This window comes from Pezoporus wallicus, unplaced genomic scaffold, assembly GCF_028554395.1.
Source record: "Pezoporus wallicus isolate ANWC-B61680 ecotype Strahan unplaced genomic scaffold, APGP_CSIRO_Pwel_v1 contig_4816, whole genome shotgun sequence".
In the NCBI taxonomy this organism is placed as follows: domain Eukaryota; kingdom Metazoa; phylum Chordata; class Aves; order Psittaciformes; family Psittacidae; genus Pezoporus; species Pezoporus wallicus.
In genome coordinates, this window is record NW_026640990.1 from 53,713 (window position 1) to 80,437 (window position 26,725).

The 26,725-nt window shown below is 39.5% G+C and overlaps 1 protein-coding gene and 1 long non-coding RNA gene across 3 annotated transcripts in view; one reads left to right on the forward strand and one right to left on the reverse strand.

The window, feature by feature from the left end:
* Positions 1-261: 261 nt before the first annotated feature.
* Positions 262-25,890, reverse strand: LOC130605783 (uncharacterized). Its single transcript, XR_008973781.1, has 3 exons — positions 25,759-25,890; positions 1,699-1,809; positions 262-386 (listed from the first exon to the last, which is right to left on the reverse strand). It is a non-coding gene; the product is annotated as an uncharacterized LOC130605783 (long non-coding RNA).
* NRG3 (neuregulin 3) overlaps positions 24,899-26,725 on the forward strand; it is a 409,865-nt gene continuing 408,038 nt past the window's right edge. For both annotated transcript variants that reach the window (XM_057421543.1, XM_057421544.1), the window contains exon 1: positions 24,899-25,865. In XM_057421543.1, coding sequence (XP_057277526.1) covers positions 25,169-25,865 — 697 coding nt within the window. In that variant the 5' untranslated portion in view covers positions 24,899-25,168. The remainder of the gene's footprint in view (positions 25,866-26,725) is intronic.

Here is a 26,725-nt window from a genome sequence, read left to right on the forward strand (position 1 = left end):
TTTTTCTATTTTAGGGCCTGTCCTCATAGGATTAAGTTACATAATGTTATGCAGAATTACAGCACTGATTTCATCCTGTTTCAAACTTGTTTCTAAAAACTAAGGAAACCTTAATAAGGAAAGGATGAAGTGGAAAAATATAATACCTTTAATAGAAATTCAGGAGGTTATATACTCACTAGTACAGATAGTACTGTGCATATTTGCAGGAAAAGAAAAGAAAGGTAAAAGAAGTATAAATTTTGCCCAGCAAGGTTGACACCTTGAACTTCTCCATATATCTTTTATTCCTTACAGAACTGCAACTTCACAAAGACAAATATTCATACATCCTACATGTTTCTGTTGAAATGTCTTTGAAGATTTCCAAATGCAAAATAAATGTCCTTTATCAACGAAGAATATTTCTAAATCAGTGGTTTAGAATATTTATTGATTTATTTATTGAAACTTGCAATAACCAGTGGACCCAATTGGTATAGATACACTATCTTTAACTTTCTATAACATTTTCATTCTAAATAATCTATAAACATACATGCTTTTTAACCCTGTGTGCCTTTTATTTACAGTCTTCAGTTTCACTTTACACCTTGCTGTGATAATTAATTTGACTGTACTGAATGTGTGATAGTCAAAACTACTTTTTCTATGACTGAAGTTGACGTTCATATGAGTATTATTGGAAAGCTTCCTTCTTGATATCCATGAGTAGTATCAGGGTTAGAATATGAGCTTGCAGTTACAATAATTCAGATGGTCCTTTTTTTTTTCTCCTTTGATACTGTTACATGAGGATAAAACACACCTAATATTAACTTACTTTCAGGCCTGCACACATTTTAAAAGTTGCTATTAGAAGACACTACTAGAATGCTTGAAATACTTTAAAGAGATTAATATGTACCTCAAGTCCGTCTCTCAAGTGCCGTAAAGCTGCCTAACTCAATGGAGTTATTCCAAATATCTGGCCCTTCAAATTTAATTCCAGTCATTTGATCTGTCCTAGAGAGATTTCCATTTTTCACACTCCCATGTGATGTGAAAATTGGTATTCACACAAGGTCCTAACTGGTAATGAGAATTCTGTGGGTTGTATACTTAGCAGTATGGAAGTTGAAAGTGCTGCCTCACAAGACTTCGGTATCTGTACTCAGGCTCGGTGTATTTCTAAACACAGAATGATGAGCATTCTGGAAAATTAGTAGCATGTATACTTACATATTTACTTTTTCAGAAACTGTCTATGACATGCCTATCTCCCTTTCATCCTGACTCCAAACGATACTTCTTTTCCTACCTGATACATTCACTCTCAGGATGCCCTGTCATTTTAGAGAACAAGATGGAGTAAGAACCCAGCTGAGATTGTCAAATTTATAGATTTCAGCCTGTATGTTCAGAGGTGGGGTTATGCTTTAAAAGAAGATCTAGAAATCAGAGAAGGATTTCAATGCTGAGTTATTCAGCAGTCTAGTGAAACTTTCAACTATTTAGCAAATTACTGCATTAAACCATTATTTCCTTTCTTTTTTTTTTCTTTTTTTTTTTTTCTTTTTTTCCAGGGGAATTATTTTAGGAACTTAATAACAAGAACTGTGTATCACAAATTCTTTGAGCTAGTGTTAAAGAAAGTCTACAGAGTATATGGGCTGGCTTCCTGGTGTTATAGACAGCAATGAAATATATCGGTATTACCTTGCCAGAAGTGTTTTGCACCATTTTGGGTTCCTGTCTCTTTTGCCATTGGATTTTAGCAGTTGTATTTAACAAAGTGTTTTTTGCTGCTGCAGCTTTGCAGTAACATCCCTGAGGGAAGAAACAGACTGTTTAATGCGCTCTTGTCCTAGTATCATGAAAACATCAAAGACATTGTGTGGCTCATCCTTATAAAAATATACTTCTGGTGAAGAATTTAGAAATGTTAGATTTTTGGTCTGTGCATAATGCCATGCTGTTCAAGGGTATCCTCCAAATACTCAGGGAGCAACTTGTCTTTTAAATAAGTTTTTCAAAACTGTGTTCCTAGTACTCTATTGATTTTGATGAGAAAGTAATATATGTTACATAAATGCTAAACGTCAGTTATAAATAAACTTCGAGCTTTTAACAGTTGTAATAAACCCATCATATATATATAGTTTAAACTCAAATTTTGTCATGCTATATCCAGTACCTGTATGTGCTTTAAAGTTCTGAAAAGTTCTCAGCACAGCAGCAGCCTGTTCTTTTTCGAGATATTCTGCTGCATGTAATACTGCACATCTTTATTTAATCAACTGATGTATATATTTGTGCAAGCACAGTGGGCGACTTTTGGAGACAGGTGAGAGCACAGCTACACCTCAGATTTTAATGATGGAGAGGGGAGAAGGATTTTTTTTGTTTTGTGAATTTGTGAAAATGTATATATTTTGAGGTTGGTGTAGAGTGGTTTCTAGTACCAAGAACAAAATGTTCTCTCTCATTTGTGAGTTCTTGATGTTTGCTATAATTTTATTTACTCAGATTTTGAAAATACCATCATGAAATTTTTATTATTTAGAAACTGTCAGAATTTTCAGCTAAAACTATTTCTGAAATTTTTGACAAAATTAAAGGAATATCAATAATTTCAGCATCCTGTCATAAAATATTTTGTATAACTTAAACAACAGTCAGTATTTGTGACCATGTCCTTTACTTCGCTAGTTTCAAATGTTCTAGTACCTTTTGGGGGGTAAGTAAATCCGTACCAGATGTTACCAGCAAATATTACAATTGAGCAAAAAAAGGGGCAGGTCAGGCTAGACAGATGTTTGTACTTCATTTAATACTCAAATAGGAAGTTATAAAATAATTTCTATTTAGCTTTATTAAGACGCTGGCAACCATATTTGGGAGATCTTTGTTTAAAATCATTATCAAAACACTACCATAAAATTGTGGTAATAATTGTACTTATAATATGGAAGGTGTCCTTCTACCTTTTTGCCTTATCACCTATTAAACTGACAGAATGGAACAATTGCTGACAGCTAACAATAGGTTTTGAAGATTTTTGAAGCTTGTCGCCATTATCAATGTGATACATGAATTGGTCCTTTTCTCCAGCTGTTACATTTTATTAGCTGTTTCAATTCACTTTGCTTGCACGAGGTGTTTTATCTTTGTGGTTTTGACACAGTTCTGTTATTTTAGAATTGCATCAAACTGTGAACTTGTAGTAAACGGTAACAAAGGAAAGACGTTAACTCCAAAATGTGATACTGATTTATTATTGCAACAGATTGCAAAAATGCATTTTGGTGTTTTCAAAATAGGCCTTCCACTTTGAAGATGGGATTTAAGTGAAGTTCTTTCAAGATTTCCCTTTGCAATAGGAATTCCAGTACAGATTAAGTCGAAATAGAAGAAAAGCAAATGACAAGGAGACAGATTAAATAGGCATTTTTAAAAGTGCTGTGCTGTGTGTGCTGTAAGTTAACTTCTATGTTGCATTCATTATGATAAGGAAATGCATTGGATAGGTATCAGCTAGGACAAGTCATTTAATTATCTGGATGGTACTTTCACTAACTCCTTGCATATTGTGTTTCAATGTACTGAAAACATGTACCCTATCTTCTATGCAAGTGCTATTTTGTAGAATCATAGAATAGTTAAGGTTGGAAAGGACCTTAAGATCATCCAGTTCCAACCCACCTGCATTGGCAGGGACACCTTACACTAAATCCTATCACCCAAGGCTCTGTCCAACCTGGCCTTGAACACCGCCACGGATGGAGAATTCACAGCTTCCCTGGGCAACCCATTCCAGTGCCTCACGACCCTAACAGTAAAAAACATCTTCCTTATATCCAGTCTAAACTTCCCCTGTTTAAGTTTTAACCCATTACCCCTTGTCCTGCCACTACAGTCCCTAATGAAGAGTCCCTCCCCAGCATCCTTCTAGGCCCCCTTCAGATACTGGAAGGCTGCTATGAGGTCTCCACGCAGCCTTCTCTTCTCCAGGCTGAACAGCCCCAACTTTCTCAGCCTGTCTTCATATGGGAGGTGCTCCAGTCCCCTGATCATCCTCGTGGTCCTCCTCTGGACTTGTTCCAACAGTTCCATGTCCTTTTTATGCTGAGGACCCCAGAACTGCACACAATACTCCAGGTGAGGTCTCACAAGAGCAGAGTAAAGGGGCAGGATCACCTCCTTTGACCTGCTGGTTGTGCTTCTTTTGGGGCAGCCCAGGATACAGTTGGCTTTCTGGGCTGCTGGCTCATGTTCATTTTCTCATCGACCAACACCCCCAAGGCCTTCTCCACAGGGCTGCTCTGAATCTCTTCTCTGCCCAACCTGTAGCTGTGCCTGGGATTGCCCCAGCCCAAGTGTAGGACCTTGCACTTGGCATGGTTAAACCTCATGAGGCTGGCATCAGCCCACCTCACAAGCGTGTCAAGGTCCATCTGGATGGCATTCCTTCCCTCCAGCATATCAACCGTATTTAGACTTTTCTATTTGGGCTACAAAATTTCTGCCACTTTAGGGGATGTTCATATTGCTGGAATACTTTGCTCTCCTTTACACGTGAGCAGAGAGAGTCTGGGTAGAAAACATACATGTCAAATAATCTGGTAAGAACAGTAACAGGTGATGGAACTTCTGTGACTCTAAACCCCAGTGTTGCCAGCGAAATGAGTATTTGCTCTGTCAAATGCTGACCAAAAGATTGTCAAGGCTTTTTGGAAAATTTCAGTCTTTCCCTGGGGAGCTTTTTCTATGTGTGTATGCTCATATTAACCGGGAAGCCTGAATCAGAGAGTGATGGAAAGAAATGCTCTTATATTTTTAGATTTTAGCTGCAAGTTAGGCAGTCATGTGTGTATGAAAAACATACACACTGTGGGGTTATAATCCATAATTAGGGCTTCTATAAAAGAAATGCCCATCAATACACTGACGAATTATACTCGCATTGCGTATGTGTATCTAGAAATGTACACAGTAAAGCAACAGTAGGTGGGGCTCTATCATTTATTCAACAATAAACTTTTTTACTTTTCTGAGATGAATTAAATGCTGTTTCTGGGGAGGACTCAAGATGTAGTCATGGATACGTAATATCAACTGAATGGCTGGGTTATCTAAGACTTTGCACCCTGACCACCCACACTTTCCAGTCTTGTGTGGCTGCTGTCTGCCCTTTTCTTATTTCTTACTGGGGAGGAAGGCAAGAAAAAAAGCCTTCAAAAAGCTGTTTCTTACTTTATTTGCTCTATAAAATACTACAGAAGACTTCTTACTAAAAAGTATGAACCTTGCCGGGGAAAACAAAGTCAGCAGTGCTTTCCTTGTGGGTAGCAACAAGCTTTCCAAGCAGCAGCCTGTTCCTTTCCATGCTCCCTTCTTGGCTGATTCACTCTATTAAGTCTTCTTACTAGGAATACTTCTCCTTAGCCTGTTCCCAAGATCTGCATCCTGTTTACCAGAAATATTAAGCAGTACAAAATCCAGCATTTTCCAGAGAGGCTGTAAAGCCTCCAAAATTTAATATATATTTTAGATCTTTCTTTACACCTCACAGAGCTGTAACAGTAATGTTCTTTAACGGGGAAGGACTAGGTGAAGAGGGGCTTCCAAAGGGTTTTTAATCTCTTAAAGCAACTGACAACCTAGAGTGTCAAGAGGCTGCTGCTGCCCTTATGTATATTCACACACTATTCCTTGATCAAATTATTGGATGGGTGTATATTCATCCTTCCAGAAAGTTTTGTCCGGCACCTTGCTGTTGTGTCTGCATGGGACCTCAAAGCCCAGGAACTGAGAACTGTGAATATGTGTTTGTGCAGAGAAGTATACCCAAACTCCCGCCTTTCTTAGTTCCTTTAAATTCTTAATCCTTCCAGTGCTTTCAAATTCCTATTTTAATAAGACATTTTTTCTAATTTTTAAGCTCAGATATGCAATAAGCTAAAAGTAATATAATTTCCTCTACTAGAGAAACATTACAGCAATATTTTCTAATAAAGGAATATGGTTCTGATACCATGTCAAATCCTTCATGGAATGAGGGGATTTTGCTGTTGGAAATGATCATTTTACCATGAAAACATTGAACATTCCCTCTGACAGTTGCAAATCTATGAAAACTCACACCTGTGCTCTGAAGGTGGAATTTCATAATTCTTACAATGAATATATGCTTTCTCTGACAGAAATGAGTGTTTCACCCTGGAGATATTACACAAGTGCCCATGAAAATACCAGTTTTCACACACGTGTACTCACAAAGGGAAAACTGGAGGAACAGTTTGAACGCTAGCCAAGTGAAGCAGTAGTATGAGGCCATGCATGGAAATACAATACTTCATTGTTTCTTGTTAAAGGATTGTACTTCTCAAAGACAGGATACATAGGTACTGTGTATCAGCCATTCACTAAAACTAAAAAATGTGTATTACTGTAAGCGTCTTCCTATATGTCTGTAACTATATTAGATGACACCGCTGCAACTGTGCTTTGGCTAAAAATATGGCTTTACATCTAAAGTTCCATCTGTGTTGTTGTAATGTAATTGTAATTCAGCTGCAGAATGCAAACTCTTGTTTCACTGATTCCCTGTGTCTTTATACTGAGTAATGTCAATGAAGCAGAGAACAATTTTATCCATATATGAAATATTCTCATATGATATCCTACTCTGGAAGTCATTTTTGTTGACCAAGGAAAAAGGTCAAACAAGTGAGGGGGAAAAAAACTTCAGTGAATAAAAAATTTGGCTCAGGAGAGCCAATTTGATATTTTTCTTTAACATTTCATTGAGTGTTTCAATCTGGGTAGAGAAAAGCAGTTCCATTTTAAGGAAGCTTTCAAAAATTTGGTTGCCTTCCAATTTGAAACAAATGCTCAAATCTTAACATTTTCTACCAGGCCCAATTAGAATTGTAGGGTGAGGCTGTACTTGAACACAGAAACTAAAAGGCTGGAAATTCCAGACTCCAAAAATACCTATGTGGCTTCAAGTGAGGTAGCTCAGAGCAGCTGGCTCTAAGAATAGGAGCAAGCTAAAGCTTGCTGCCTGCCAGCATGCCTCAGTTCTGCTCTGCTCCATCTGACCCTGTGAGTGTTCACTGTTGGCTAACAGATATGAGACAGTCTCAGCTGGTACAAATTGTTCTAAATTTCTTGGTCTTTCCAGTTTTCTGTGTGAATATGTGGATTTCAATTTGGTTTAACATATTTTTTACTTCAGTTGAATTGTCAATTCATTTCAGAAAACAAATATATAAATTACTGTGGTTACCAAGGTCTTCTAAGCTTTTAGATGCTACAGTCTTCTAAGATATTAGATTTGGTCCCAGATTTTCTACACAGATTCCGAAAACAATATTTGTTAAGGTTTCACATTTCTGTTGGGTACAGATTTCTTGGTAGATGCTGTCACATCATGAATATATTAGGTGAGATTAGGAGTTATAATAACTTCTACAGCAAGGAGCCATGTGCGATTTGGCAATTGGTATTTGTAAAATGTTACATGCCTACTTGAAGGCCTGAATGTGTTATCCTATTCCTTACACAGACTTAAATGGGATACTTTTTCCTTATTATTAAATGATAATCAGTGTATCATTATATTATTAAATATATTTATTATTGATTATCCCTTCTAAGAATCATACGTGTTCCCTGTTCACAATTTACATTTCCCTTTGAGAACTTTTCATGTAGCTTTAGATACTAAAATTTTATTAAGCTGCATAATTTTTCCAGCTCTTTTTTTTAACTTGTGTGATATGCAAATACCTAATTACAACTGCTACTCTGTTGTGTTTCAAGCTGTAGGGTTTTTTTTTTTATTACATTCAGCAGGTGAAAACACCCACATTGTATAAAAACTCAATTGCTTTCTCATACATTTAAACAATAATCATGCAAACAAAGCAGAAATTAGTGATCATAAGAGCATTTAAGGATGGATCCTGCTCTGCTGAAATTATACTGAAATGATGTCCACTGTCTTACACATCATTCTTCTGAAAAGGAAAATAATGCATGCATTTAGTCTATTGTTGTCCTTTCTATGACAAAGCGATAGTATTTAAGAGGTTCCCAAACTCCTAGCCAAGGCCTATTATACTCCTGAAAAGAAGCATAGCAAGTGTAAACAAAAACCAAAACAGCCAAAACATTACATGCATCTTAGTTTTCTATCAAATTGGTAAAAAAACGGGTCTTCAGGCCAGACACTTAAAAACCAAACAAAAAAAAAAAAAAAAAGAGAAAGGGAAAGGGGAAAAGAGAGGGAGAGGAAGGAAAACATTGAATACCTTCTGAAGAATCTGAGTCTCTGCCAAACAAAGGCCTTCAGTGTTACATGCAACCCACCAGGTAGGTATTTGACACTATGAAAAATGTGTTGGCAGTGTACAATAAATAACATCACAGATCCGATAGGGATACTGCAAAACCTACAAGAAAATTTATCTTGACATTTCATATCACTCTGACACTGCTAACACACTTAACAGCAGAATTGTACTTTGCATCACCTCTTGAAAATGTATGCCTCACTGAAGAGTCAACCAGGGAAACGCTAGTAGTTGCTGCTGAGCGCAATGTATGATGAAGCTACACATAATGACACACTCCTGAACGTACACATTACATGTCCCCTCTGTATTTTGGTCTGTCTGAGCACACTTAAATCTTCAGCAACTGGAGGGACTGTTAATAGGCCAAACAGGTTGCAGTATCACACTGCCCCAGCTCATTATCTGGGCTTGTTGCATTAGAGATATGGTACTGGGTAGAAGATTCACAAGCTGTATGCTCAGAGTAGAGAGGCCTTACCCCTGTTTCTGTGAGAGCATTGAAAGCTCTATCTAAAAGCTCTATCTAAATGTATAAGTCAGTAATGTTTTCTAGATGATTACAACAGCATTTAACTTGGGCACTGTGATTACAAGGCAAAACTCTACTTGTCTGAGGGGATAAAAGGTTGCAAGCAGAAAGATGGTTTTGTCTTCCTATGTAGAAAGCACGTATGATGTGCAGTTAGGTGACTTTTAGGACTGCTCTGGTAAACATGTCTGCTTCAAGTGTTAAAACAAGTGGCTTAAGAGTAAATGGGTAGCACTGGCTAAAATCTAGACAGCTTGGATACAGCTGCTCAGGATGATACGGATCTATGTATTTGTGGCTGCATAATGGATGTGTGAATTATGCAATGTCCCATGGTGGCACACTGTACATCAATACTTTTACATTTATGCATTGATATAAAACTATAATTTACAGCCTGTCAGGATGATATGCTAACAATTTAAGTACAGAGACCTCATACAGCAAAGCAATTACGTAAATTAAGTACATAAACTTGAGTTTAATTTTAAGCCTGGGAACAATTACAACGAAATCAAGAAAACCATTTCCATGTTAAATTCTAGTCACTGCCTAGCTGTGGAAGTATGCTACAAAGAGCACTGCAGTAATACTGTACATGTCTGTAATGTCTGTGACAGGGTTTTCTGATGTGAAGCCTACCACAGCTACTCAAGTAATATGCATTAGGTCAAACCCTTCTGTGACCTAGCACTTGATGTTACTAGCAACCAGACTGACTTTTGCAGGTTAGTGGGAAAAACACCCCATCTAGATTTTCCAAACTCATGTTGTATTGCAGACAAAAGAATTTCTGCAGTGCTATTATTTGGCAGTTTTGTTTCCCAAGGAGGGATCTCTCATTTACTACCATTATCAGAAGCTTTTCAATATGAGACAAAAAAAAAAACCAAAACATCCTAAACACCACCACAACCAAAAAGTGTTATTAATCGTAAATTTAGTAACACAGCGACAAAAGCAAACTGTAAAAGAATAGGAAAGTCATATGAAATCTTTTATTAACCTCTTGTCCTACCTATGCCTTTTTGGTTTTTTTAAAGATGAAAGTCTGCTGTGAAAGCCAAGAGGTCAGTTCAGCAGTATCCCATCTCTGTAATAACAGCCACCATCTCTCAGAGTATTCTTCTATCATTAGGTTTCCGTCCTTTAATTTTTGTTTTCTACTAATTGCTAGTGCTCTGTAAAGAGCTAAAACCTCCCTCTGCTTACATGGGGCTCTTGGTCTGCTGTAATATTTTTTTAAAGTATTAATCATAAAAGTTATTATTGTCCTTAACATGCCACACTTTCATTTTTCTTTTGTTTTGTAGTATTGCTTAGGGTATCACATCCATGATGCATTTATCAACAGTCGTGCTTTTAGGGTTAGTATGTTACACAAACACTGCAGAAATACTGATTTAACTCAGTGCCCATTATAGGCTGAGATTTGGTTGACTAGATATTACAGTTCCAACGCCAACATTTTTATAGGGAAAAAAATGCCATTTTATATACCAGATGGTGAGAGAATGTTACAGTATTTTTTTTTTAATCCATTACCCATGCAAAAGGCAGTAATTCCATAGACTTCCAACTTTCCTTAAAACACACAATGCTTTCTACAATTCTACTGGAAGCCTGAGTTTTCCACCAGTTGTACAGATACCAAAATATTAATTTGGTCAGCTTACTAGCCTTGAGCTGGACATACAGTATGAGTGGACCATATGAGCATTCAAGCAGCAGCTGTGTGATGAAACAGAGCTTGTCAAGAAAGATATGGCTATTGGAAAGTATTTAAAGTGCTTTTCAGCTGCAATTCACTGAAAGCTATTCAAGTGTTAACCTCCTGGAGTCTTTTACTACTGGCAGGAATTATTAAGAAATGAAAGTAAAGGTATATGAACAAAGTACTGTATATAATGTCTGCAGTCTACAAGCTACAAAATATTTAAAACTAAAGAAACTGCTTTAGTGGATACAGGAAATGCACAAGTGGTGGAAGCGATTACTTGTCTCTCATTGCCTCACCCACTCATACAGTCTGTGCCTGACCTAATCCATTATCCTGTCATCACTGGCAAATAACAACGGAATATAATTTTTTTTTAATTAAAAGACAGACATTTAAACTTTAGAGGAAACAGAATGAAAATGCATAACTTAAAATCTCTGCCACTAGCTGGATTTGTGTTTTGCTCCTAGGGAAAAACCATAGACAGTAATTTAGCTTTAGAAAAATGGCACGTGAATAATGGGTCAGAACTTAGTTAATTTCTGCTATAATAAGACATATCTGAAAATACTATCTAAAATATATCTATTATAAGTAGAATCTAGTTAAAAGTTTTAAATTTACCATTTCTAGTACATTAAGTGGCCTTTTGTTTTTCCTACAGACAGTTTTAATTTAGCCACAAATATTATGTTGAAATACTTCATTCCAGACATACAGCCTTAGAGAGTTGTGCAGTCCTCCAAATATTTAACTCTGAAGAGAATACGTTAGGAAAAAAATAAAAAAGAATATTTCTGGAAATGTAGAAATCTCCGTATGCAGTTCATTATTTCAGTGCTTTCATGTGCACCTTTTCAATCACTCAGCATCCATTTGATGAATTCCATAAAACTAACCAAGTAAAAAATAAGCTATATTAATGTATTGGAGAAAGGTTTTTGGTATTTACATACTCATTCTTTGGGAACTAATTAAAATTGATTCTGCTGTTGTTGGTTTTTGATGCTGTCCTACATTGTGACTGCTTTTTCCTACGATTATTTCATAGGTCTGAATCAGGAATGATGTAACTGATGCCTGGCAGGTTTGACACCCATAATTTTTTGGACATAAATATTTAGGTTTCCTGACAGAGCTTAACTTGTTGAAAAACTTGGTATGGTGTAGGCATCACTCAGTTTGATCTGGTAAGTTGCGTAGTGTGGTGTTTTAGCAATCCAGTAAAGTGTAACCACTATTTGTATGCAAAGCATTGCAATTACAGTAATTTTCTTTGCTGGTGATTCTGAACTTGAAAGAAAAACAAATTAGAATAAAAATGCAAACTCTTTATACCCCAGTATATTATACATTATTTGAACATTAAACCCGACCTTCATAGCTTCCGAAGAAAGGATTGTACTTCCTCCTGTTCTCAGTTTGAATCACTTTTTAACATTTTAATTATCTTTCTGGTAGGTTTTGATTTCCGGCTACCTTGGACATAGATGCATCTTCTTAATGTTTCTCAAGGTTCTCAGAGAGATGAGGGCTTTACAGTACATTTGAAAATGAACAATCTAAGTATTTTGCTATTTTCTAAGATTAGTGAGCATGGCCACTTGTGAGCTAACAGTGAATTCAGATTATGTAGGAATGTCAGCACTTGGCTTTTACACTAAACCTGACTTTTATCTGATTTGCTTGACTAAATTGAAAACTTCACAGAAGTTTCATAATAATATAGAATTTTCTATATTGATAAGAAAGATCTCTAATTCAGTAGACTCTGTACAAAACATCTGACTCATAAATTACTGCACTGCACAATAGGTGACATTTTTGAACAATGTTATTCGGAAGTAAAAATGTTATTAAAAAATGAATGTTCAGAAAATGTTTGTTTTCAGAAAAAAAAATCAGAAACATTTTCAGAAAAAAATGTTATTTAGAATTTTTCTATCTAGAATTAATTCAAATGGGGGTTTTGTTTGTTTGATTGTTTGTTTTGGGTTTTCATTTGTTTGTACTGGTTTTGAAAAATAAAGACCCCGTGGCAAACACAAGCATCTGTCGGTGACCTGTTTGTCACAAGGTGACTGCCAAACCAAAAATCTTATTGTAAGAAGAAAGATGTCAGGACAAGAGGACTACATTTCATCAAATGGTGATTGTTCTTATCTTACTTTTAATGAAGAAAATAATTTCTATTTTAGTACATTTTTGATTCAGGAAGTAAAGGTATGGAATGTTGTGGGGAAGGAAATTCGCATGCCACCACTCACATAAATACTCTTGCTAGAAAGGGAACAATTCTGCTGGCTTTATAGGGGGTATCTTCCAGTGCGTATCCTGAACAACGTAAGAGGAGGTAGGTTTCATCACTGTTTATACAGCTTATTCTTCCTAAGTTTGAAATGGATAGATAATGTTAACTGCTGAAGAGCAAGCAGCACAAGCTTCAGAGAAAAACTTTGCCTCCTGGAGGCCACTGCTGCACCACCATAGTCTGATGACAAGTGATGTGACATTTGTGCTGCTCCCTTTCCGTATGGCAGTGAGTGCTGTCAAAATGTAGTAACAATGACATCATATGATGTGCAGTACAAGTCTGTCTTACTATTGCTCTTTTGTTTTGCCTCAGAACTGAGCTAGTAGCACACAGTGTCCTGCAGACAAGTAATCTCAACAGTTTCACTTTAAACTTGAGTCAGTTCTCTACTTGCCCTGTGAAGATTTTAAGTAAAATCATGTTGCTGTTGAAATATAGAGAAGCTCTGCTGTTGACCACAGCTGGGACTGGATTTCACCCTATGATGCTGTGAAGTTTTTGACATTTATATGCCATCCTCAGTTCTTGAATCTTATGATTGTAACTAAAAGTAGCAATATTTAAAAAGAAGGAATGTGGTTTTCCATTTGCATAACTTTAATGATTGAAGTGATTGAGCTTAACATTTCCTTCAAAGTTCCCACTTTGGCTGGCATTGCTAGTGTTGAAATTGCAAATATATATCTCAAAAGGAACATATTTTTAGAAAATTTTGTGTGATAGGAAACAGGGTCTTAAGATGAAAAGTGCTTTTCTTCTTAGAAGTAATTTTTATCTCACTTGTGTGTCTAAGCAATGTGCTGTGGAGGAAGTATGTTATTAGCTATATGTACACATTTGCCTGCTTGATTTTTTTCTAACTCAATCAAAAGGAGCTTTTAGGTTGAATAACTAGGAGATGAGGCAAGGACCAGAGGCACTACACTCTTCTGTACATTACCTCCTAAGAATTAATGGTAAGACCATTACTGGGGAAGTAATTAAAATTATATCACTCTTTGTCAAAGGAATGCTTAATTATTAAAAACTTTGTCAGAATAGAAAGGCAGCTCAGTATTTAAGGTTTTTACAAAAACAGTAAATGAAGATAGTGACTCTGAAGGACAGATTTAAAACAACTAGGATATTCCAATGTTTATGAATGCAACAGGCTTTCAGAGACTAAAGGTTATAGATTTTCTGTTCTTTGTATATATGCCTATGTATACTTCTGAATTTATATACAGCATATTTAGTTTTAGGGACAATTTTAATTTAAAAACCTGTTTGTCACAAGCTGCTAGAGGAGAGTTTCTTGTAGGTGCCAGTATAGCTTGGCCTGTTGCACAGCAAGGCTGAGAAATGGGCTGAATTTGAGGACTCCATTTAGATCAGCTGAAGCTAGGACATATCGAAGTAATGAAAGTAATGAAATACAGAAGTAATGAAATCATTAAGCTGATCTTTCCCTGCCTTCAGAAGGAGGGCAGCAGCATTACAGTACAGGTTCTTCTTTATTCATGGCATGAACACAGTTATATAGGGTAAATTTATACCATACATTGTGCGTCCCTCCTCATCATGCCAAAAACTAAATCAGGGTTTATCACCTAAAGCATGCCTCTGTCCCTCCTGATAGCAGGTCTGGTCTTGGCTCAAAGTATATGCAAGAATGCAGTATCTAGGGTAGATCACAATACATCTTGACCTTTAAAATTATAGAAATTCAGTTAAACTTTCAGGCACCTAAGTTTGAGAATTGGGTTTATACAGAATTCATGCAATTGACTGATGATTTTAATGGAAGCAGATGATGGGCAGCACTTCTGACATTGGTGCTTTATGTAAGATGTCCAAATAAACATTGAAAATAAACATCTAAAGCACTCAGTTTTGCACAATGTTTTGCTGCATTGTGGATGTCGTTATTTTGTGCTACATTCTGGTGTGGAAATACAGGAAGTGAAGAAATAGCAGTAGAAACTTATACAGAGACCTTGAGGACACTCATGATTCCTTGATCACAGGTTTGGGTGATCAGGATACTAGAGCAACAAATTTTGAAAACTTCATTTCTGGCCTCTGAGTACTGGGTACAGATTTACCTTTCTGCTGAGGCTGATTCCCTGATTATAGACAGATTGACTGGAGAGGTTTTCCAGTAAAATAGGTTCATTTTCCCAAAAGAGATGAAAGGAAATGTGGATGGCTGTAGAACAAATGAATAGCTGAACAGTGTATGAAGTCTAGCCACTTAGCCTTTGCTGACAGTTGTTTTAAATAAAAATGTTCATTTTGCATAGAAAAGAGATACTGAAATTCTGATGCTGCTTTGTTCTTGAAAACTCCATTTATATCTGTGTTGTTTAGGTATTCTTCCATGCATTCCGGCTGATGCTGAGAGACTTGCTTCAATTTCTGAATAGTCTGGTGGTTCATGTCTAATTTGACCCTAATATACAATTCAATAAAGCGGTTCTGTATTGTGTTGTTTCTAAAACCAGGAATATTTGTACATGTGTATTTATATGCAAAACTGAGCTCTGTGACTTTATTTAGCAGCTGATTGGTGCCCGCTTTGGTACCAAATGGGACAAACGCATACAGGTTTGCTCCACAGCCAAGGAACACATTCTTCTGTTTTCTCCACAACTTTAACATCTTTCTCCTCAAATATATATCTACACACACATACATAGATGTCTACATTTATATACATGCATACATATTTATTCAAAAAGGCTTTGCCACTCTCCTTTTAGATATGTTAGTGACACTGAAACTGTAATTTTGTAGGAAAATAAAGAGTTTAAAATAAAGAGAGCCTTGTGTGACTGAAGGCTTGTTTTCTTCAGTCAACTAGCTCAGCTGGCCTAGTAAAAAAACCCCACAAAACAAAACACAAAAGCAAACTCTCAATAAACCTTATATCTCTTTGTTTATCATTCTTCCTATTATTAAAACATCAGATTATGCAAGTCATATTGCTATTGGTATAACATTGTTAAATATTATATCACTGATTATTGAACTATAGAGAATAACTAGCATTATGAGGGCTTTGCAACTATGTATTCACAGTAAACACAAAGAAATACAGTATTAGGATTCAGAATTACTAACTGGAATTTTAGTTTAACTAATTCATCTCTATTTTCCCGTTGGACAAATTAATGTTAACACCTACAGTGTTTGTAAGTGGAAACAGACTTGTGTGTTGGTACTTAATTAGTTTAAGGTTGAATCCTAGGTTTGGGGCTTTCTTTAAGTCTTTTAGAATTCTGAGGTTGAAAGTTGGGCTAAATGCTGGTAATTCTATTGCTTTCAAACTCCCAACATTTTCAGAGCACATTCTTCCTTCCCCCCCCCCCCCCCCCCCTTTCTTATCACAGCTTTTAATACAACAGATCCTGCACATAAAAATATCAGGTAGGTATTTATCAATTAACATTACATCTCTTGTTCTCTTTGAAATATTTATTCAGCATCTATCTTGTTTTAGGCATTGTTTTATTTCTTATTGTCCCTCCCTAGTGTTTCTCCATTTGCAGTTAAATTGAAATCATGGAATCATATATTGGTTTGGGTTGGAAAGAACCTGCAAAGCTCACCTATTCTAACTCCCCTGCAATGAGCAGGAAAATCTTCAACTAGATGAAGTTGTTCAGAGCCCTGCCCAACATGATCTTGAATGTTTCCTGGCATGAGGCATCTAGCACCTCTCTGGGCAACATGTTCCAGAGCCTTCACCTGGGGTAATGCACTCAGTTCTGGGGCCCCAACATAAGAAGATGTGGACCTATTGGAATAAGTCCAGAGGAGGGCCACAAAGATCATCAGAGGTCTGGAACACCTCTCCTGTGAAGACAGGCTCTGGGGAGACATTACTGCAGCCTTTCAGTACTTAAAGGGGGCTTATAAGAAAGATGCAAACAAACTTTTTAGCAGGGCCTGTTGTGATAGGACAAGGCAGAACAGTTTTAAACTAAAGAGAATAGATTTGGAATAGGTATAGGGAAGAAATTTGTTACTATGAGGGTGATGAAAAACTGGACTTAGCCTGACTACTACGACTTCTCAAATGTTGTGAAGAGTGGCTTGGCAACTACATCAGTCAGTTCCCTCAGGACCCTGGAATACATCTTATTAGGTCCCATAGACTTATGTTTGTATACGTAAGTATACATAAATATATACATATATAAATGCACAACAGTGATATATCTAGAATTCTCATCTGCTTTATTTTTCATAATTCTTTATGCTGGTTTAGGCTAAGTATAGAAATGTTCCTTGCAGTTCCATAGGGGTACTAAAAACCAGTTTATTCTGACTCCTGTGTTGAAGGAAAAGAAAAAAAAAGTGTTTTTTCTGCATAGTTGAAATTCACCAAGAGGTGAAGTCCTTGAAAAATGTGAATGATTTCATGGATGTCTCAAAGCTTTAAAGATGAAAGATCCAGCTTTTCTTCCTGATTAAGCTATGAGAATGATGAGATCCTGTGGGCTTTTTCTACTTCAAAGGGTCATTCAAGTATAACTCTCAGGACAGATACCACAAAACTATTTCTATGCATTCCTTTTGTATTGTGTGGAACGCTAAGGAGACTGCTCCCCTTGGCTTGTTGTTGCTCTTCTGGACATTCAAGGCAGCTTTTAAAGAGATACTTGCTAAGCCAGTGAACCTCCTAAGTAGAAGGTGCCTGACATTCAATACCATATTAATAGAACTCATTACTTGTGATATAATTCTCCTGAGCAATTGCCTTACATTTGATATCAGTTAGGTCATATCAGGAATAAATGCTGCTTAACTGATGCATTAGGGTATGGAAACATGGCCTCTGTGATGCAGATTCTGTCTTGGAACATTTGGGACCAGCTTCCACTGGCTATGGGAGAGACAGCCTGTTACAGAAGGGAAAGTCTGGGTCACCATTGTTCCGCATTGCTGTCTTTGAACAATTCAAGATAAACCCCATTTTTCCAAATTTCAAATTTCCAAATTTGTCACATACAGGTTTGAAAGTCAATGGCTGATTTTGACATTTCAAATACAAGAAGCACTCCTTTGGGTTGAACTCACACAAACACAAACAAAACACTGATAACAGAGCTATGAAAAACACCATTACAGGGCTTTACCAAAACGAAATGATGGGACTCACAACCACAAAGTAATTTGGAAAATATTGTTCAGAATATAAGGAAATAGTGATAAAAGAATTTATCCAAGACTTAAAAGCAAATCCATAGCTGGAACGGCTTATTCAGTCTTGGCACCTGGTCTATACTACAATAAGTCATTCTGTAAAATAAATATCTAAACAAATGCTAATACTATGAAGAAAATCATAATTCCAAGTTAATTTCTCTAGGATCTACACAAAATTAATTGCTTGTAGCAGTTTCTTTTGCCACTGTTTTTCCATGTGTTAAAATTGGCAGCAATATTTGGCTTGATCAGTTTTTTATTTGGTCATTCTTGGCAGAGAAGCCAGTCCTTTTGGATGTAATCTAATTGCTGGGACTGATGAGAAAGTTTCAATCTATCTCTGCTCCTATCCACTTTGGGCTTCATGAGAGGGTTAAACTTATCTTAAGTTCTTCTTTTTCCACCACTATTTTATTCCTCTGTCTGACATAGATTTCTGGTGCTTCTGTAGCCCTGATTTGTCTTTGATCAGTGCAATCACTTTACAAAATAATTGCAGTCATTTATTTAAATACAGAATCTCTCTAATGTAACAGCTATGACAAATGTACTATTTATCTAAAGACTGAGACAGAAGGTAATTTTATTTACCATCAAGACTGAAAAGTCAATATGAGTAAATAATAGTAGTCTTAGAGAAAACAATGATTTAAGGCTTAGTTTGAAGTCATCTGGGGGTGCACTATTTGCCCTGTATTGTTACCCTTGCAGATTTACCATTTTAAAAAGCATTCATCTCAAACTGAAATAGGTGAAACTAATTTAGCATCTGGATGCCTCTTGCTCTTCTTAAATTTGACAGTCTCTGTGTTAATTTCCAGGGGAAACTCAGAAAGAATATGTTAGATGCTTCAGACCTGTTACTGGAGGAATTTCCAGGGCTGCACCTCTGTAGCAGAGCTACTACTGGAGCATCCATTACCTGAAGGCTGCTGCCCGTCCCCGGGACTCCTGGGGACAGCAGGACTCTCCTTTCTCTCAGGTACGTTTTGAGAGTGTATAACTTACCCTCTTTGTCCCCATGTGGAAATCACTGAAGAAACAATTTCTTTGTCACCTCTCTGCAAAGACTAAAGCTTCTGCACTGGACAACGGAACTAAAGGTATCTAGATCTTTGTCCATTACTCCGTGTGACAGACTGCTAAAAATGCAAGCATTTCCACATTGTCTCTAACCTTATGTCATGTGACAATATCCACAGGCACATAATGCACCAAGCAACACCTACCAGCTGTGTTCTCTGCACTGGGCAGAAGTTATACGGGACAGTAAACAATTTTGAACAGAAAAACAAAAGCTGCCAAACTCTGAAATATAGCATATATTCCCCTTCTGCCTGATTAATTGGGATCAAGTGTACAAATCGGGATTGAAAATGTAGATTTTCAGGAAAAAAAATAAAAAGGAAGGGAGTTATAATAGTAAATAATTTTAACTTCCTTGTCTGCTGATGACTGATTTCTTCACAGACTTTCTCACTTGCTCTTGTAATAATTTTGTCCTAAATCTTGGAAAGATCTGAATTTTGATTTAGGTCTTAGTGCAAGATAGAGAGCAACATACCAAAAGATTTCTGCTGACTCCACGGTGCTTCAGAGCAAGCTCTTTTGATGGCATTTTTCATATTTGCTTTCAAATATTTCTTCCTCTGGCATCCTAAATTTAAATTCCTGATAAAAATCTCAAGAGGGTTACGAGGGCTCGAAGAGTAATACATGCATTTCTGTTATGTTGCAGTGACTTCAGTGTGTTGCAAGGGCACTATTAAGACTAGCCATTATATTTCCCAGTCTGAAATCATTATTGTGTTCTTAAGGGACTGATACAATACCACTAAAATCAGAATTAACAAATTACTTTGATTTTACTCTTGCCAAACAGAATTTCTCCTAATGAAATCCTTAGAATTTATGGTCAGCTAAAAGAGGAGAATACTGAGAATTTGGCTTGATAAAAGGTGAGTCAGGCCTTTAGGATTTCAGTTACTTATTAATAAAACTTCCACTAAGAAAAGTTTTCAGTTTGCTGATATTTCCTGATTTAAACATGTTTTGTAGGATTTGGGGTGTGGGAGTTTTTGCTAATGTGATGACATATTTCAATTAATCATTGCAAACCATGCAAAGATAAATATTTGAATTGTATATATTCATTGCCATACATTCAAGTGTAATTCTAAATATTTAGTGGCAGCCCTGGAATTTGCAAATAGGTTACACATGACTGGAAAAACTGAGGACACGCTGACTGTTAAGGAGGAATCAGCATACTTCACTGTTTGCAATAATAGGTGTATTTTATCCAATTAATTTAGTCATGTGATTGTTACAGAGTTTATATTGCAGTGAGAGAGAGAAGATTCTTCTCCTTATCCTGAAATTAATTGTCATTCATCTCACACCTGTCCAAGACCGACATAATGCTAACTGGTAGCTTGCCAATGCCTCAAATGGCTGCTACGTGTTTGTGGTGGATTTCTCCCTTTTTGTGACTTGCACTATTCCTTCTTCATACCAGGAATATTCATCAGATATTGTGTAAAAATCAAAGGAGGAATACTTCGGGCTCTACATTACTCACAGATTCATAGCCCAAGTCTCTTGACAACATCAGCTGAATAAAGCTGAGTCTGTTTGTCTTGCCTAATTACTATTTTAGCAATCGGAATGGGAAAGACTACTTTGGTTCTGAGCACTGGTTAGTGGGATGAGTGGAACGCTATGTTTCACATGGAAGTAGGAATAGAGTTACATAGTTACATGCAGTCCTCAGACAAAGAGCAAGGTTTTCCCTGACTGTGAAGCAACCGTAAGGGACATGTATGTCGTAGCTGAGCTGCAGATGAAAGCTAAGACGAAGAATGAAGTAAAGAATATTCAGGTGCCCTAGTTTGGGAAAATACCCCAGTACTGTAACACCAATTGATATAACCAGCCCCAATTCCAGCATCCTTTGTTTGTGAACTTCTGTTTTGTTTGCCACATCCAACTGCCTAAAAAATGAGGTGAATGCTGGCGGAACTCACAGTTTTGAGAGACTGTTTATACTGTCAGTGGCTGATAGCACCATAAAGTAAGTGTCCGCAGAGGGTTTGTTGTTCAGACAATATTTACATGAATTAACAACGAATGTCTTCAGGAATTTTGTAAAGTTTGGAGGAAAGAAAGGCTTCTAACTGTGTGTGTATATGGAACTGGAACATAAATACCTCACTGGCGTATTGTTTTGTTCCTGAAATGGACATGGTTCCAAAAGTACCTTATTTCCCAATTTCAGATTTGTTTTCTTGGCTATTTTGAGAATAGTTATTGAACTGATTCCATGATAACAGTTAAAACAAATCTAACTCCTTTAACTGATTTATTAGGTTTCACTATTTGATGACCATGTTGGTGTACATGGTTCTGCTGTATGGAGGCATGTGTGAAGCTGGTCAGGAACAGCAGCCTCGTAACAAAAACATTACCTACTGCACAGCCAAAATGTAACCCCACTGTTACACAGTAATGTAATTATAGCGTATCCAGTATGTGTGCATCACCAGTCCTTCAGAAAACACGACAGACTCCACTGTAGATAAACAAATTTATTCCATCCTAGTCACAGATGTCCTGAAGGAGATACTAAAAATTTCTTTGATTATTATTAAGGAAAGTCAAGAAAAATAAACTACATGCTTTCTGATCACAATAAACATATTTCCAGAAAAAATAAAAGAATTAGGCTATGATACAGAATGAGTAGGAAGAAATGCAAGTGAAATTTACCAAATACCTACGTAAATTAGAATTAATGCACTGAACAGATTCAGTTTAACAAGAGTGGGCTGATTTGAGAAACTGATTATGATTTGAATATTAATTTTTGAGGACAGAGAAATAATCTGGAAGTTTTCAGAGAATGAGTTTTTCACACATCATAGAATTTTAACTCATGAGTAAATTATTGCAGGAAGGGGTTTCCATACATTGCCTGCACTTATGTGTCTAGGTGCATGGCATTATTATTTATTTATTTATCTATTTATTTTTAACTGAAGGATAAGCTATTTAAAACACATTTGCATTTACTGTGGGGTTAAGGAAAAGCTGCTTTGAGCTTCCTGTATCAAGTTCTATGCCATTTCAAATTTTTAGACCAAAGAACTTTCTTCAAAGAGGCTAATAGTCAACAGTAAGATCTTCATTAACTTATCAGGATAATACCTGTTTTTAAGTGATTCACTTAAGTAAGGCATACTGAAAGCATCCCACAATCAATTTCAAGAACAGTCTGTCAAACCTCAATGAAAGGATGGGAAATTGTAAGAAAAGAAGCCTGAAAGTCTTTACTCATAATACAGGAAGTCTTTCAATATTAAACAATGAAATGGCTATACTTCAGGCATCTTAATGGTATCACATCCTGATGTCTTCCATTAGAACCATTACAAAATTTAGGAGATGACAGCTTGAAAATCTCACCGGGAGAAGAAGTACGGTGAAGACAGATGAAACACTGAAAGACTTTAGGACACAGTCATGAGGAAAATAAAAGCTATTTTGTGAGGGCTGTAAAACATTTTTGTTGTGTTTTCCAGGAAGCAAGTACAAATTATTTGAGAATGAATACAAAGCATGATTCATATTGAGCTTAGTGAACAACAATATGGTTGTGGAAGAGGCAAGAGCTAAAGGACCTTTGTGCAACACATAGCCCAGGGCAGGACAAAGGTAGTCACAGTTTGCAACGAAGGCGATGACAGTGCAGAACAGGCACCCACAACTGAATGAACGTGAGTCTAGATTTCCATAAGAAATCCTGGATTTCATAAAATTAGCAACAAAGTCTCCCTGGATTCTCACGACTTTGTCTTGTTCATTTGTTTGCTTTACTGGGTAATACTCATACGACTGTTTCTAAATGCTCTCTCCTAATCTTTCTGCCTGTTCGTCAAAGGAGTAGAAGCCCAGATATTTGTGTTTTCCAATGCTAAAGTGCTTTTCTTTATGACAAAGTGTTTGAATAGTACACTGACCTGATAAGACACTTCTACAGATTTTCCAGATGGCTGTTAGCATTGACCTATCTTAGGGAAGGTGCCACACTCCAGTTGGATTGCTTGAAATGACAATAATCTAGATGTCTGTTTAATGTAACCCTGATGTTATAAATGCTATTATTATTCATTCTGAAGAAAAAATCAAGCAGATATGTTTCAGCTGCAATAATTTTCTATATTTGCCTGTGTATATACAGAACAAATGTATTTCCTAGTTTGTTTCTGACTTTTCTGCTCAATTACTCTTTATAAATATTAATATACTTTTAAATACATTGCAAAGGAAATAATGTGTCAGTAGCAAGAAATTACACCGAGAAAACAGTTCAGAAAAAAATGGGTTAAAACCATCTGTACATACATAAGTTTATAGATAATTTTCTAAAATTTTGAAACTGATGATAAGACCACCCTGTGGTAGACTGCTGTTAATCCTTCAGTGACCAATCTAGCTGTTGAGATGTTTATCCAGTAAGTAGATGGACAGTGGTTGACCACGCTGAACTTGGAGTTCAACTCTGGAGTAGATAAAAAAGCTGGAGTAGTTTCAACGTCCTGAAACCTGAATCTCAACACGTGCCTGTGCCATCAGTTGCGCCCCCCCCGGCTGCTAAAAAGGCCCATCCTTTTGTCGCAGGTGTCTGCTGGTTTTTGTTTTTCCGTTAGGGAATCCCCTTCAAAAACAAGAACAAAATGCTGCTTAGTTATCGGATAACGCCAGAGCCGGAGAATCTCTTCTCATCCTGAGCCCTCGTCTTTGGAAGGGAATCCTCTCGGAAGGGCTCTCCACCTCCCGCACGCACCTGCACGCACCTGCACACCCCTCGCCGCCCCTCCCCCCGTGTGTCTGGCACTGAGCAGCAGCCCATGGCACTGCGGCCACAGGATGGGGTCAGGCGTCGCCCGCCCTTTCTTTTTTTCTCTTCCCTCCTTTCCTAGGCTCCACTTGCCGTAGCATACATCCTCCCGTGGGGTTTGACTGGATCATTTATTTATCTTGTGCGCATTAAGAAACCACCATTAGGCTTTGGTGGGAGGTGCCTTACTTTCTGCGCGCTAGCCTGCCTCCCCTGCGCTGCGATAGGAATACACAATTGAACAGAAGCTGCAAGCTTGGCAGGAGCTGCCTTCTGCGTGTCTATTTATTTGCCGGATCCGTATTTTTTGCCGACTGGGTCACTGTCGCCCCGTCTCTAGGGTTTCATCTTCTTTTTTTTATTATTATTATTGTTATTTGTATCATTATCGTGTGTGTGGATTTTTATTATCTTTTTCTATAATTTTTTTTTTTTTCCGGGAACCCTCGCCGGAGTTTCGACGCCGGGCCGGACTTAGTGCTGGCGCGGAGGAGCTGCGCGGAGCCGTACCTCCTGCCCCGGGCCCCGCCCGCGGATCGGCCTCCCTGGCCCGGCGCCGGCCGCGGAGTAGCGAGTGCGCTACGCCACGCCGCGCCGCCGCCTCCCCGCGGAGCAGCCGAGGGATGCTGCTGCGCCGCGGCCGGGCATAGGTAGGAGCCGAGCGGGCGGGGGAGGGAGCGGAGGGAAGCAAGGAAAGACGGAAAGAAAAGATCCCCCAGCCCCAAGGGGAGAGAAAAAAGAAGAGAGACGAGAAGGAGCGTGAATGTGAAGGAATGTGCCTGCCCGCTGCCGGAGCCGCACGGTTGGGATAAAAAAAAAATAAAAACCCAGGAGGCTGATTCTTGCGACTTATCACCTGGAAAAAAAAAACCACCAACAACCAAACAACAAAAAAAAAAAAAAGCAAAGAGAGGAAAGAAAGCCTCTGCGACCGAAGAGGCTGAAGCGAGCAGCGCAAGAGGAGGGCACTCGGCGGATGGCGCGGCCGTACCGGTGACTCCGCGGCCGCGGGAGGCTGCGCGGAGCATGCCGTGCTGGCGGCGTGACTGAGCGGGGCGCTCCCGCCGCCCGCGCCGCCCTCCCCTCCGCCCCCCTCCGCCGCATGCCGCCGGCAGCCGCGGCGCGCTGATGCCCCGGGGCCGCGGCGGCGCTGCGGACGGCCCCTAGAATGAGCGAGGGGGCTGCCGGCGCCGCGGCGCCCGGAGCGGCAGAGGCGGCGGCGGCGGCGGGGGGCCCGGGCGGGGATGGGGCCGGGGGTCCGCCGCGGGAGCTGCGCTGCAGCGACTGCATCGTCTGGAACCGGCAGCAGACGTGGCTGTGCGTGGTGCCTCTCTTCATCGGCTTCATCGGCCTGGGGCTCAGCCTCATGCTGCTCAAGTGGATCGTGGTGGGCTCCGTCAAGGAGTACGTCCCCACCGAGCTGATGGACGCCAAGGGCGTGGGGCAGGACCCCTTCTTCCTCTCCAAGCCCACCACCCCGCCCCGCGGCGCGGAGACTACCGCCGCCGCCACGCCGCGGCCACCTAGCCGCGTCAGCCCCCGCCTCACCACGATGAGCCGGGCCCCCCCGCGACCTCCCGGCACCCGCGGACCAGCGCGGGGCGGCCCGCGGCCCACCGCAGCTCGGCACCCCGCCGCGCCCCACACGGCGCCGCCCGCCAGCGGTTCCCCCGGCACAGTCGGCCGCGGCGCTCGGCCGCCGCCCGCCGCCCCCAGCACCCCGCCGCTGCCCGCATGGCCCACTGCGGCACACGCTACCTCCTCCTACAAGATCTATGTCCACGACTCGGCGCCGTCCTGGACCTTGTCTCCCTTTCAGGAGTCAACCACCACCACACCGGAGGCCAGCACGACCCCAAAAATCCGTAAGTACAGTCCGCCGCCCCGCGCCCTCGGGGCGCCCGCCCCACCCGTTTGCGAGTCCCCGTCAAAACCCGGTGTTTGCTCAGTGTCGGCGGGGTTAGGGCGATGCCTCGGGCGGAGGTTGCTGCCAGCGCGTCTCCGCGAGACGTGCGGCTCCCGCCCTGCGGGAGGCCGAATTGCTCCGAAGTTGGCGGTTCTTTTCTCCCTACCCCGCTTGCGCCCCTTTCCCCGCTTGCGCCCCCTTCTCCACCGGCAAGTTCCTCGCTGTTGTGATGTGATGGATGGTGAGGCAGGAGCAGCCATTTGAGCGGGGACTAGATTTCACTGTGTTTTTTAGGCAAGGTGCAGACCCCACTCTCTTCTTAAAGGCTGGTCTGCTGAGGGTATTTGAGATACGTTGGTAGCTGTCTCGGCGAGAGGGACAGTTGACGACCTCCCGGGCACCGGCGGCTCCGGAAGGGGCGGTGGGGGAGAGCAGTCCAAGGGAGGTGCTGTGCCGGTGCCTCTGTGTCCGTGAGGGAGTTTGACTTTCCACACAGTCGTCTCCCTCGAAAGAGATTTGAGAGAGGGCTCTAGAAGGATGCGCCCTCCGTCCCAGCACTAGGCTCCTGAAAGAGCCTCTGCCAGGTCTACGGGGAAGGAGCCCAGGGCTCACCACGAATATGCAGACGCCGTCAAACGCTCTTGCGGCTCCTGTGTGTAGACACCGCACTGTCTTGCTGTAATTGACTGATATTTTTTTTTTTGGTGGGTTTTTTCTTTCTTTGTTCTTGTTTTTTTTTTTTGTTTGTTTTTTAAGCACGGGATGGGGCTAGTTCGTCGATTGATGCTCGGTGTCTGGCTCTTCCCACCCTCCGAGGCA